Below are 14,342 nucleotides of genomic sequence, written 5' to 3' on the forward strand. Positions count from 1 at the left end.
TTAGTTATGTAATTTGCCAGGACTCTCGTCCCAGCATGATTCGGGGGAGCCTATCCTATTGGAACAGCTCCCTCCTTCCCCAGTAGTGTTGCCAATGTCCCATGAATTTGGCACCAAACTTTGAGCCACATGTTTACCTCTTTAATCTTGTTGACCCTCTGCCAATTTGCTCATGACTCAGATAGTAATTCAGAGATTATTACCTTTTTGGCTTTGCTTTTTAATTTAGCTCGAACTGCTCATATTGCCTGAGCACAGCATCTTGCCTTGCTCTACTGATATCATTGGTACCTACATGAGCCATGACAACTGGATCTTTTCCCTCCCACTCCGAGCTTCTCTGCAGCCCTGGTGAGATATCCTGAACCCGAGCACCATGCAGGCCACACAGCCTTTGGGATTCTTGATCCGGGCAACTCAGCTATATAGTCCCTAGTCCCTGACAATACTATCCCCGATTACACCTACATTTCTCTTTTTTCCCCCATCTTCAATGGCTCCCTGTACTCGTGGTGCTATGGTCAGTTTGCTCATCCTCACTACTGCCCCCAAAGGGAGCAAGAATCTCAAACCTGTTACACCAGCTTGAGGGCTCAGGCTCCTTCAGCATTACCCCTCGGATCCCTCTATTTGCCTCGCTGGAAGTCACACCCTCTCGTCCATGACCGCTCACCAAATTCGAGGTAATTAATCCAAGGGGTGTGACTGCCTCCTCAAACACAGCATTCAGGTAACTCTCCCCCTCCCTGTTCAAAACTCAGAATCCAGGTCATCAAATCTTAGCTGGAGTTCCTCAAGCAAACAACACTTGCTAGTGTCCAACAGTGCAGCACCCCCTCTGCACTGACGCTCTGACAGTGCGGCACTCCCTCAGTTCTGACACTGGTTGTGTCGGCCTGAATTTTGTACTCCAGTCACTGGTGGCACTGAACACAAAACGTTCTGACTTAGACAGAGAGCGCTCTTTGCTGAGCCATAGTGAATGCCGTCTACAGCAGACAGCACAGAAGGAGGTCATTAGGCTCACCTCTTTTAATGCCTTCCCACCTTTTTCAAAGTATGGTACCTGTATATGGACACGATATGCCAGTTGACATTTAACCAGTATTCTTTAAAGACGCACTATTACTTCCTTGCTTTTGTCTGCTGTGTTGCTAAGGCCCAGATCTCTTAAGCACCGCTGTGCCACCTTTAAAAATTTATGAACAAATGCATGCATGCCTGACTGTTCCTTCATGCCCATTAGATTTTGTTGTTCTTCTTCCCTAAAAGTGTCACTTCAATTTCATTTGTTTTATCCACCCATTCTACCAGCCTGTATGTCATCATGAAGTTTATTGCCATTCTTCTCAGTTCGCTGTACTTCCAAATACTATGCCCTCTGCAATATTGAAATTGTATCCTGTCCATTCCAAGACTAGGCTATTAATGTAGATCAAGATAAACAGTGGTCCCAGGACTTACTTTGGGGAACCCACGTCATTATTTCCTCTGCTGTCTGCTTATTATCACTCAGCATATTTGTATCCATTCTGCCATGGATGGCTGTATTCCATAGCCTTCAAATTTGCTAACATGCCTATTATGTGGCCCTTTATCAAATGCTTGTGGAAGTCCATGCAAACTCTATCAATCACCTTATCTTCATCAACCCTCTCTGCTACTACTTTGCAAATATACATTGAGTTAAATGCGGTTTGGTTTTAGCAAGTCCATGTTGACTTTCCTAACTTCTTCCACGTTTATCCAAGTAATTGTTAATCTTGTCTAAAATGATCACTTCTAAAGTCTTTCCAGTGGCAGGTCAAACTTACAATTGCTTCGGTTGGCCCAACACACTTTCTGAAACAAGGGTATTAATTGAAATTTCCAGTCCTCCGCTACCACCTCACCTTTCCGTGAAGATTTGGAAAATTGTGGGCAGAACCTTTGTAATTTCCACCCTTTTACCCGCGACATCATCTGGTCCTGGGGATTTATCAAGTTTAAATGCAGCATGCATTTCTAACATCTTATTATTTTTTAGCCTATCTACTATCTTAATCACCTTTTCTTTCACAATGACTCTCTAAGAGCACATTTTTCCTTGGCATAGACAAATAAAAAGTACTTTTGTATTGCAGACATGCATCCATTTCAATCAGCTGAGATTAGTCTCCGCTTCCCCTTATGGACTTTGAGCAATTTATTTCTCGGTACAAAACTGTCATTTTTTTTACATTAGTTGCTTATCACTTTTCACAGTCATTTAGTTACTTTTTCACCACACCCACCCCAAACTTTCTAAAGGTAGCCAGGCCTTTCTAAAAATTTTAGATTCAGTCTGTTTATGCCAATCACATAGCCATGTCGGAACAGCTACTGTGAAATGCTAAATATTTACTTCAGAAATATGGATAATGTCAGTTTGTTGATAACAGCACATTCATTTTCCAATTTACCATGCCCTGGTGAGGAATGGAGTTGTGCCTTGCACTTCTACATATGGCAAATTTCAGGTAAGTAAGTTGGAGACCCAAGTATATCAACACATGGAGTAGGGAAAGCATTGAAAGGAGTGGTTGATTGTAAGTGCCCTCCCATTTCTGTCTGATATAAACTGCCTGGTCATAAACCCTATGAATTCCTTTCAAAGTCGCTCCATTTCTCTACCTCTCTTTCTTCCTTAAAACATTTCATTTTCTCAAGCTTTTGGCCATTTGTCCTAATATTGCCCTATATGATTCAGTGTCAAGTTTTGCTTTGTAACAGTCTGGTGAAATGCCTTGTGATGTCTAATTGTTGTAAAGCAATTATTTACCCACAAGTTGTTGCTATTGTTACCTGGTTATTGGTTTTGCATGGTAGACAACTTAAATTGTCTCAAGCCAATGGAAAACTATGCCCTTATTTGTCACTTGAGTAGTTAATATGGCAGCATTTAATTTCTAGCTATAGCTAATTGCAACAGAGATCACCAAACTCTTTGCTGTCTTTTGCCATGAGGAGTTACCATGTTGCCTATTGTATTCAAGTTAAACCCAGATTGATTATTTTACAGGCTGTGTAATTACATAGATTCAGAGCTAGGCAACAATAAACTGACAGTAATTTTGAAAACCTTGAGGAAATTTTACACACCACAAAAGTGAAGGATAAGGATCCTACACATGAAAGACCTCCTCTAACTTTCATTCTATTTAGGTCTCTAAGTAGACACAACACTTGTCTTGCAGTGCTTTTGAATCGCATCTAACCATTTTAGTACTACCAAGAAAGCTTTTAATGACACTCTTTTGGGGTCATTTCTGACTCTGATTTTTCTTTGTGCTACATTGGTCACAAGAGAAGGCACAGTCCGCATGCAAGACTTCTGGATAAAATAACAGACTAGCTCCAAAGACACGTTTTGTATACTGACAGAAGATTTCTATTGCCATTCAGTACTTGTCCCGCTCAATAGCTGGGAAAAGCAGGTGAAGTTGGAGGCTTTGGAGAGATGATGGGACTTTGGCAATAAGATCCACAGACAGAATTAGCTGTTGATCCAATTTCTCCACCTGGGATGGGTTAACATTATCAGTATAGTGCTACCTAACTTCCGTATATCCTGCCTTGTTCGAGATGGGACTGAGCTTTTTTTAAAATCATCCTTCTAGATGGACAAGAATAAAATTTAGCTTCTCACTTTAAAACCTGCAAGGAACAAGTTTTGAACTTGTTCGCCTTCATTGTTCATAGCATTGAGTAGCGAGTTGGGATGTAATGTTGCTGTACGGGATATTGGTGAGGCCACTTTTGGAATACCATATTCAATTTTGGTCACTCTTTTATAGGAAGGATGTTGTTAAGCTTGAGAGGATGCAGAAAAGATTAATTAGGATGTTGTCAGGACTGGAAGGTTTGAGCTATAGGGAGAGGCTGAATAGGCTGGGGCTATTTTCCCCAGAGTATCAGGGCCTGAGAGGTCGCCTTAGAGATTTAGAAAATTATGAGGGGCATGAATAGGGTGAATAGCCAAGGTCTTTCTCCAAGGGTGGGGGAGTCCAAAGCTAGAGGGCATAGGTTTAAAGTGAGAGGGGAAAGATTTAAAATGGATATGAGGGTTAACTTCTTCATGCAAAGGTGTTTGTGTATGGAATGAGCTGCCAGACGAAATGGTGGGCATAGGTACAGTTACAACATTTCAGAGGCATCTGGATGGGTATATGAATGGGAATGGAATAGAGGGATATAAGCCAAATACTGGCAAATGGGATTAGGTTAGATTGGGATTTCACGTCAGCACGGACAAGTTGGACCAGCGGGTCTGTTCCTGTGCTGTATGACTGTGATTCCTCTTGTAGCAAGCAATTCACTGCAAGTAGAGATAGACAGCAATGGACGTTAGACTGATAAGCAGTACTTTATCTTTTCCGCTTTAAAAAAAAGCAAGCCAATATCTCTGTCAAGAAAACTTGATTAACCTTGCCAGTCCATGCCTAACCAAGATCTCTTTTTTTAAGGTTGCTTACTCCATCCCCACACCTCTGTAATTGCATTTTGAGGCAAGCAGGTGGCAAAGCTGGAATGGAAGTAGGAATTTTCAAAATGTCCACAAATATGCCTTCCAGTAATCAACAGAGGAAACAATGAACTTGCAGGTCAACTCGGTACAGTTAAAAGTCAATTTCATTGGACTGTGTGAAGTTGCTTTTGCTTATTCTAGGCTAATGACATACCACATCCTGGGCATGCACTTTACTCTCAATATGGTGTAAGCTAATTATAAAATGGCTCCACAAGAGAATTGCTAACACCTATTCAGGCCTCTGTGTTTGTGCTGACTGCTGCAGCACTATTTTAGTGTTCTAAGTGATTGTAAGATACTCTATTTGAATTCCAATGAAAATTTTCACATCGCAGTGAAACGTATCCAAAGGGATGACACAGTGGCCCAACAGTTAGCACTGCTGCCTCTCAGTGCCAGGGACCGGGGTTCAATTACGCCCTTGGGGTGACTATCTGTGTGGTGTTTGCACATTCCCCCTGTGTCTACGTGGGCTTACTCTGGGTGCTCCAGTTTCCTCCGACAGTCCAAAGAAGTGCAGGTTAGGTGGATTGGCCATGGGAAATTGCCCGTAGTGTTCAGGGATGTGTAGATTAGGTGGGTTAGAGGAGGATGATCTGAGCGTCCAGGTGGACTTGTTGGGCTGAAGGGCCTGTTTCCACACTGGATGAATTCTATGAAGAAAAAAAGTGTTTCTAGACCATTTTGCAATTTGTATCTGTTGGCGTTGAAATGATTTAGGGTTTGGAACAGAAGGAAATAGGTGGAATCTTCCAGTCCCGGACGTGAGAGAGAGGCCTGAGGCAGAAAGGCAACTTAACGAGGTGTGATGATGGTGACCTAGTGCCCCAGCACCACCTCCACCTCCATCCACATTGTCTTGGATACGAAGACTCAAGCTTAACCTTCCACTCCGCCCTCAATTGAGGCCCTAAAGCAGTCGATAAATGACCATTTACAAACCATTTAAAGCCTGTCCTGGCCTGCAATGTTCTCAACTTCAGCTGGAACAAATAAGAGATGGCCCCATGATCGGTAACCTTGGGCAGGCAAACTGTAAAACTGTTGGTGGGTTGGCAATTCCTCAGTCGGCACTAATTTGTGTACACTTGAGGGACTAGATATAGGGCAGGGGGTTAGCGACTTGAGGCACACAGGTAGTCAACCCTACATCTTGGCCAAAAGAATGGAGTTCAAGTCCTATCTCAGGACATAATGGCCACAGAAACATGTCCCAACAGGTTGATTAACAGAAAAACATGTTTATTTTTAGGGCAGGGTTGTCTTCTTGAGAACCAACAACCTACCCTTATTTCTAGCCCCTGTTGCACCTCTCCCCATGACCCCAAACTTCTTTTCTCACCCTCACTCACTGCATAATTCTACTTTCCCCAAAGAAAAGCACTTACTTGACACCCTCTTCTTGTGATTTGGGTTATCCTTCTGATAGTAGCAACGGTTTTCAAGGTGACACTGCTGAGTGTAAGAGCCAACAGCCTCCTTTGCTCTTACTGTGCGGAGTTTATGCCCCTGGGACTCAATTTCAGAGGAGGGGGGTGGCCCATTGTTGCCCTCAAAACAGGTTAATTGGAGAAAGACACATGCACCTTGCTGTGGAGCATCAGCTAGGGTCTCTCTCCACCTTTTGAACAAACAAGCAAGACACCAATGCAAATAGAGCATTCCACTTGTTGTTCCCATTCCTTGTTGAGGATCCATTTTCTCAGTGTCAGGTGCCACAAGTGAAATTCTTACCCATTGAATGATTTGTTCTAATTGTTTGGAAACATTTACAATTCATACCATCTGTTTAACTGAGCAATGGTAGGTAACCAATACCTTTATGTTTTGCTGCTTGTGGACAGCAAGTATTGGTGATAAATCTGAGCAAGATTTATAAGCAAGAAAATCAGGCTAATCCAAAGCCTAGGAATCCAATTCTCACTCCTACTGACTTTTTTTACTAGGTGTATAGCAAAATACATCCTGTGAATACTAGCTGTAAGTGTATTAATGGTTAGGACAAATTATGTTATTTGCTAGAGAAGCATGAGTTAATAATATCTAGCATCTCAGAAAGGAATAAAACCAACATAGATTCCTTGTATAAGTGGCATATATCTGAGGCGAATTGTGATATTTCACGGTCAAATAGGATGTTTGAGTTTTGCCTAAAACCTTGATGTGTTATATTTTTGTGGTAAGGGGGTTCCTGCACTCATTGTTTCTTGGCTTGCCAGTAGATTTATCACCAATCCTGATGCAAAGATTACTCAAGTCAAACTCTACGGCCTCGAGCAGGCAAAAGAACATTGGCAACATGACCTTACGCAGATGCTTCAAGTTAAAGCATATTGACTAGTTCAGCAGTACACAAATGTTTGACAAATACTTTTAATGTTCCTTGATTTCCAGAAGTTTCAGAAGCTCAAAATCCCAATTGGGTGCATTTAAAACATAGCATATTTAATGTGCAAATGAAATTGCCAAGTGCTGTTTCAATGGCAAATGAAGGGACTGTGGACCTCTGTATGTTGAAATCTGTGGGTATAAGTTGAATAAATGTAATCACAACCCACACCCTTTGTGGACCGAGCACATGCAAGTTGATAAAAGTCCATAGATCCCATCTTGAGTTAAAATATTTCTATCTTTCAGTCTTACCAATATTAGCCAGCACTGAAGTTAACTTGGTTTGGTTTTGCTTTTCTCATTCAATTGAATTGATTGGTACTTGGCATTTCAATTTAAACATATTGCAGTGGGTTACATCGTAATCATTATATTGATATGGGCACAGAGACAATACTATAACTTTTTCCCTGGAAAGTATGGTGACATGAATATCCTTCATAAAATACTTTCAAAAAAGACATTTGTAAGGTCAGTTCTTTTGTCCATATTAAAGACGTTTGTTGAGGTATTATGCTTGGGTGAAGCGGAAGAGACATGAACAAAGGACGTTGTCTGCACCGGTGCTATAATTTGTTACATTTATAATTGCTGAGATTGTTCTCAGTTTGGAGTTGTTGGTTGGCTCATTGAGCTGACTGGTTTTCATGCAAACGTTTTATCTCCCTTCTAGGTGGCATCGTCAGTAGAAGGGAAGTGAAATATTAGCATGAAAACCTGTCAGCTCAGCAAGAACCAACCAGCAATCCAACCACAATCCAAGCTACAGATCTTCATTATAACATGTTCTCAATTTCCTCCAAAGAATTTGGAACAACTTACTACTTATGAATGATGTTATATTCTTTCTCCAATAGTGCCAATGGGATTGTTACAGCTGTCTGAGCAGACAGACAGAACCATGGTTTGGTGACACATTTGAAAAATGCTCCTTTCAGTAATATAGTACAACGTCAGTATCATGTTGAAGTACATGTATCCTGTCAACTACTGAATAGACTCAGATTTATGGTGCACATGTACTAAATGATAAATAAAAACAGTCTGACGTGGAAATCACAGAAGTAACATTGTCCTTTTATAATTTTATTTTAAATGTATTATGGCATATTGTTTTATGGGAGCTGATGACTTTACATTTTAAATTCAATGAAATCATTTGCACCAATTCTCTGCAAAATCAGACTGTTGAAACAGGAGACTCGTTGACTAGATGTCTCCTGGAGCTGAGCTGTGTGATCAGGTGATTCCACCTCCTGGCTGCGCCCAGAGGGCACAGGCTTATCGTTCCACCATTAACAAATGCTGCTTAGTAGTCAATCAATGGCAGGCAAGGTATAGGCCATTCGGTGTGGCAGCCTAGAAATTGCGACCCTCTACAAAGTGTCCCTTGTTCAAAGGCTCTTGTCCAATTGTGCCGTCTGGCATCAGGAAGAGAGGGCACACAGGATGTCATCCTCTTGCCCTTAATGTCAGCTGGCCCCACCCCTGCTCGCTGGTTCCCCTCCTTAGTCCTCACTTGTTCGTCCCTGGACGATCCATTGCTGATCCTCTAGGGAGGTTTCACTACAGTATCGGCAGTGGTCACCACTCCTGGTGCTGGTAGCTTCTGGATTTTCATTGACTGGCAGTTCTTGGTGCATGATGTCAAATCCGGACACTGCAGGTCAGTCATTCAATAACCTTGAGAAATCTTGGAGTCCCAGTGGCAAGAGTGACGCTCTCAATTAGGCAGTTTAATCCACTGGGACTCCTGGAGATCAAGGCGGTTGGGGGATGGGGGTGGGGAATTCTACCAGATTTTATAGTGGATCAATGTCTATCTCTCTCCGTTTCTCTTCCCCCACCAACTCTTCTCTCCCATTTCTCACATTATAGCCAGTGTATTGGTATTGTATGAGAAACCTCAGAAACATTTTTTTCTTGCAGGTGATATGTACGGTGACACTCACATTAGACAAGGATGCTCTACACAAGGAAGTATAGAAGGACAGGAGGACACAGAGGTCAGTATGTTGAAAAACTGAAATATATGCTTTAATTGATAAAATAGTGTCACTATGTTAGTTTGATGGCTCTCTATTTAGATTATGCTATTTGAAAGCTTTTTGGAAAGAATCATGAAAAGAAGTCAAAAACCAAAATTGCTGAAAAAGCTCAGCAGGTCTGGCAGTGTGTGTGAAGAGAAATCAGAGTTAATGTTTTGGGTCTGGTGACCCTTCCTCAGAACTGATGCTAACTAGGAAAATGTCACTTTATATGCAAAAGGTAGGGTGGGAGAAGAGGGTAAGCAGTAAACAATAGATGGGGTTTGAGTCCAAAGAGAGCGAAGAGCAATTGGACAGACAAAGGAGTTGATAACTGGCTAAGAGGATGAATAGCTGTTATTGAAGCCTGTTAGTGGCTAGCAATAGGTATTGAGTAATGGCAGACTATGTGATAACAAGGTCTGGTGTGTGGGGTGGGGGTATGGGAGGGCTGCAGTGTCCCCAAGCAGAAAATGAGGTGTTCTTCCTACTTGCGCTGAGCTTTGCTGGAACTCTGCAGCAAGCCTGAGACACAGATGTTGGCCAGGAAACAGGGTGGTGTGTTAAAGTGGCAGGAAACAGGTAGTTTAGGGTCATTTTTGCGAGCAGAATGTAGATGTTCTGCGAAGCACTCACCCAGTCTGTGCTTCATTTCCCCAGAGCAGAGGAGACCATGTTGTCAACAGCGAACGCAGTAGGCTAGATTGTGGGAATTGCAGATAAAGTGCTGCTTCACCTGGAAGGTATGTTTGGGCCCTTGGATGGTGGGGTGGGAGGAGGTAAATGGGCAGATGTTACAGCTTTGGCAGTTGCAGGGGAATGTCCCATGGGGCTGTGGGGGGATGTTGGGAGTCAAGCAAGAGTGGACCAGTATGCCCCAGAGGAAATGGTCCCTGTGGAAGGCAGGCAAGGGAGGGGAGTGGAATATGTGTCTGGTGATGTCTGTCTCTCGCTGGAGGTGGCAGAAATGGCGTCTGATGATCCTCTGGATGTGGATGCTGGTGGGATGGTAGGTAAAGACAAAGGGGAACCCTATTGCTGTTGTGGGAGGGAAGAGAAGGGGTGAAGGCGGAGGTGCGGGAAATGGGTCGGACCCAGTTCTGTGAACAATGGTGCTGGCGTCCTCAGTTGAGGAAGACTGTGGACATTTCGGAGGCTCCCTTGTCGAAGTTGGCCTCGTTTGAACATATGCGACGGAGACGAAGGAACTGGGAGAATGGAATAGAGACTTTACAGGAAGTAGGGTGTGAGGATGTGTAGCCTCAGGTAGCTGTGGGAGTCAGTGGGTTTACAATGGATGTTAATGGCCAGTTTATTCCCAGAAGTGGAAACAGAGATGTCGAGGAAGGGAAGGGAGGAGTCAGAGATAGACTGGGTGGAAATTGGAACAGAAATCGATGAACGGATGAGGTAGGGAAGCAGCACTGATAAAATCATCAATATATCAGAAAATGAGTTGTGGTGGAGACTGGAATTGGACTGGAACAAGAAATGTTCCATCTACCCTGCAAAAAGACAGGCATAACTGGGGCCCGTGCGGGTATCCATGGCTACTGCTTTGACCTGAAGAAAATGAGAGGAGTTAAAGGAAAGTTGTTGAGGGTGAGGATGAGCTCAGCCAAGCGGAGGAGGGTGGTAGTGGGTGTAGATGGTTCAGGTCTTTGCTCCAGGAAGAAACAGAGCCCTGAGACCATCCTGGTGGGGCATGGATGTGTAAAGGGATTGCACGTCTATTGTAAAGAGGAGGCAGCTACAACCTGCAAACCAGAAATTCCGAAACTGACATAAAGTGTAAGAGGAATCATTGGTGTACATGGGCAAGGACTGGACCAGGGAGAAAAGACCAAGTCAAGGTAGGAAAAGGTGAGTTCTGGGAGGCAGGAACAGGTTAAACGAAGGGGTCTGCCTGGGCAGTTCTGTTTGTGGTTTATTGGAAGGCAGTAGAAGCAGGTTGTGTGGGACTAGGGGACTATCAACTTGGAGGCAGTCGGTGGGGTAGGTCACCGGATGAAATGAGGTTAGTGACTGTGGTTGATAGTGGTCTGATGTTCCATGGTGAGGGTCATGTTCTGGGGGAACATAGTAGGAGATATGAGGGTTGGTGCTTAGCCTCTGCAATGTTCAGGTCAGTCCATCATACTACAACAGCACCTCCATTATCGGCAGGCTTAATAACAAAGTCCAGGTTGGCTTTAAGTGCATGGAGTGCAGTCAGTTTGGAGGAAGACAGGTTGGATTGGGTGAGGGGAGTAGAGAAATTAAGGTGGCCAATGTCACATTGATAGTTCTCAATGAACAGATCAAGTGTATTTAAAAGGCCGGAAGCAGGGGCTCAGGTGGAGAAAGGGTGTTTGAGCTGGGTGAAGGGGTCAGTGGGATGGGGAGAGGAATGTTGTCCAAAGAAGTGGACATGGAGGCAAAGACGGTAGAAGAAGACTTCAACGTCAGTCATGCCCGAAATTGATTAAGATAGCAATGCGGAGGGGTAAAACTGAGACTTTCGCTGAGCACGGAACAATCAGCATCAGAGAGTGGAAGGTAAGGAGAGATGGTGAATACCCAACAGAAGGTGGGATTGGGGGGGAAGAGATGGATTGGAAGGGGATGGGGAAAGGTTCCAGAGGGCCGTGGGTATCTCTGAGTTGTTGCATCTTGTGGACCTTGATGCCTGTGTGAGCCAAAGTCTCTTGTTAACACATTGAATGACTCAGAGGATGAAGTGGACCGATGGAGTGGTGCAACCCTGAGCCAGTGTGATCCGATGCTAATGGAGAGACAGGCCGAGAGCATGAGTGTGGATCTCAGGATGCAGTGAGAGCAGCAGTGTGTCGGACATTGAGCATCACAAAGACACGCGTGACCCTGTGTGGATTCAAAGCATGAGGAATGAAACTTGAGTTGCAACACCTGCCCTTTTACCTGCTGCCTCCTAAGTATCCAAGGGGCCCAAATGAACCAGCACTTTACCTACACTTCCCAGAATCTAGTCTACTGTATCTACGTGCAAAAAAGACCGAGTTTCTAGTTGCCTGCCACTTTAACACACCACCCTTTTCCCTGGCCAGTATCTCTGTCTCAGGCTTGCTGCAGTCTTCCAGCGAAGCTCAACATAACCTGGAAGAGCATCTCACTTTCCACATGGGGATCCTGCAGCTTTCTGGACTCCATATCGAGTTCGGTAATTTTAGGGCCTAAACTCTGCCATGTTCTAGCTCCCTACCCCACAGACCAGGCCTTATTATTATGTAGCCCGCCATAACACACTACCTATTGTTAGTCACTAACAGTCACCATTAACAACTATTCACTCTCCCAGCCAGATTGTTATGTACTCCTTTGTCTATTCAACAGGTCATCTGTCTCTTTGGGCTCTATCCCCATCTACTGTTTTCTCCTTACCCCCTTTCTCCACCCTATCTTCTGCATATAAACCAACATCAGTTTTGTGGAAAGGGCACAGGACTCAAAACATTATCCCTGATTTCTCTTCGTAGATGCTGCCAGACTTGCTGAGCTTTTTCAGCAACTTCTGTTTTTGTTTTTGATTCACAGCCTCCACAATAAGTCTTCATACTGATACTTGGTGGACCAGGGATTCTTTTGCAAAAGGGAATGATTGGTGCACACACCATTTCGTAAGGGAAGTCTAAATCCATTTGAAATGCAGTAAGAAAGTGGGCTAAGGAATAAGTCTTGAATTAATCCATCAATGAGCCAGCATCAACACAATGGTGCAAATGCCTCCTTTCTGTGCTGTAAATGTCTGTTTTGTTTTTTTGGAAGTACAGCAGATAGTGTATTTCTGAAAGAAGATTATTTCAAGGACTATTATGATCTCACTTTTTATTGTGTGCTAACTACTAGAGTTAGTAACAATAATACAAATGTGCGTCGTGTGTACAGTCAAGTAATAAGGATTTTGTATTGATATTGTGTGATTGATTTTAAAGTAATGAGTCTGAGGGAATTTGAGATCAAAGGAGGCAACGGTGTTAAAATTCAGATGTAGGGTTTAGCTGTTCATTGTAAGGGTTCCACATAAAACACCCAACCATCTTCAGCTGTGACCTTCTGTCCATTATAATTTCAGGGTGGGGATTTTTGCTGATGAATGCACTAAGTTTAGCACTACTTATGGCTCCTCAGAATCTAAAGCTGTCCATGTCCAAATGCATCAAGAGCTGGGCAATATCCAGGCTTAGCCTGACAAATGGCACATAACATTCATTCGACAGAAGTCCTATCTCCAACAAGGGAGATTCTTTCCATCAACCTTAGGCAGTTGATGACATTACTATCACTGAATCCCCTACTACCCTTTGGGGATTACCACTAACCAGAATCTCAACTGAATATCCATACATAATATTGCACACCAGGAGGACATCAAAGTCTAGAAATCCCAGAGTGAGTCCCCAAAGTCAGCCCACTGTCTACAAGGCACAAGCCAGGAGTGCTTGCCTGGATGGATGCAGTTCCAGCAATACTCAAGAAGTTTGACACTACCCAAGACAAAGCAGCCTACATGATTGGCACTATACCCACAAACACTCAGTGCCTCCGTCACCAATGCTCAGTGGCACCAGTGTGTACTACCTACAAGATGCACTGCAGAAGTTCACCAAAGATCCTTAGACAGCACCTTCCAAACTCACAACCACTTTCATCTAGAAGGACAAGGGCAGCAAAGGTGTAGTAACATCACCCCCTGCAAGTTTCCCTCCAAGCTGTTCAGCACAAGTCTTCGAAATGTATCACTGTTCTTTCAGTGCTGTTAGGTCAAAACCCTGGAATTCCCGCTGAAGGCGTGGTGGGTCTACCTGCAGCATGTGGACTGCACCGATGCAAGAAAGCAGCTCACCACCACCTTCTCAAGAGTGATTAGGGATAGGCAAACAAGTGTCGACCAGCCAGCAACGCCCACTTCCCATGAATGAGTTCGTTTTCAAAAAAAACTGAATGGTGCCACCTCTATTTGATTACTAGTGGGCATGGCATAGGACAAAGGTATCCTTATTTAGCACTAATTAGCAATCAAGTCACAGAATGGCAAGGTACCACAATGGAAATTATTCTGCCTCCCGGCCCTAAAATCTTAACCTTCATGAATACAAACATAAAAATGTAGTTAACTGAACATTTATTTTAATAGATTTGATGCCAGTCCCCATTTGGAAATTTCCTTCAAAACTTGAATAACCTACCAATACTATCCACAAGGAAAGGAAACTTGAGTAAGAAGCAATGCCTTCAGGAGAAGAAAGGGATGTTGTTTTATTTTTCTGGCAAAAAATATTGTCGGATAATATGGGTTTAAAGTTTACTCCCTATTATAATATATACATACGTGAGGATGTAGAAATGGAAACATGCAA

The 14,342-nt window shown here is 43.4% G+C and overlaps 1 protein-coding gene across 6 annotated transcripts in view; it reads left to right on the top strand.

Annotated features, from left to right (window-relative positions):
- Positions 1–14,342, top strand: part of pitpnm3 (PITPNM family member 3) — a 624,224-nt gene that overhangs the window by 364,945 nt on the left and 244,937 nt on the right. For all 6 annotated transcript variants that reach the window (XM_048557117.2, XM_048557116.2, XM_048557121.2 and 3 more), the window contains one exon: positions 8,870–8,946. In XM_048557117.2, coding sequence (XP_048413074.1) covers positions 8,870–8,946 — 77 coding nt within the window. The remainder of the gene's footprint in view (positions 1–8,869; positions 8,947–14,342) is intronic.

This window comes from Stegostoma tigrinum, chromosome 27 (genome assembly GCF_030684315.1).
Source record: "Stegostoma tigrinum isolate sSteTig4 chromosome 27, sSteTig4.hap1, whole genome shotgun sequence".
Lineage (NCBI taxonomy): Eukaryota > Metazoa > Chordata > Chondrichthyes > Orectolobiformes > Stegostomatidae > Stegostoma > Stegostoma tigrinum.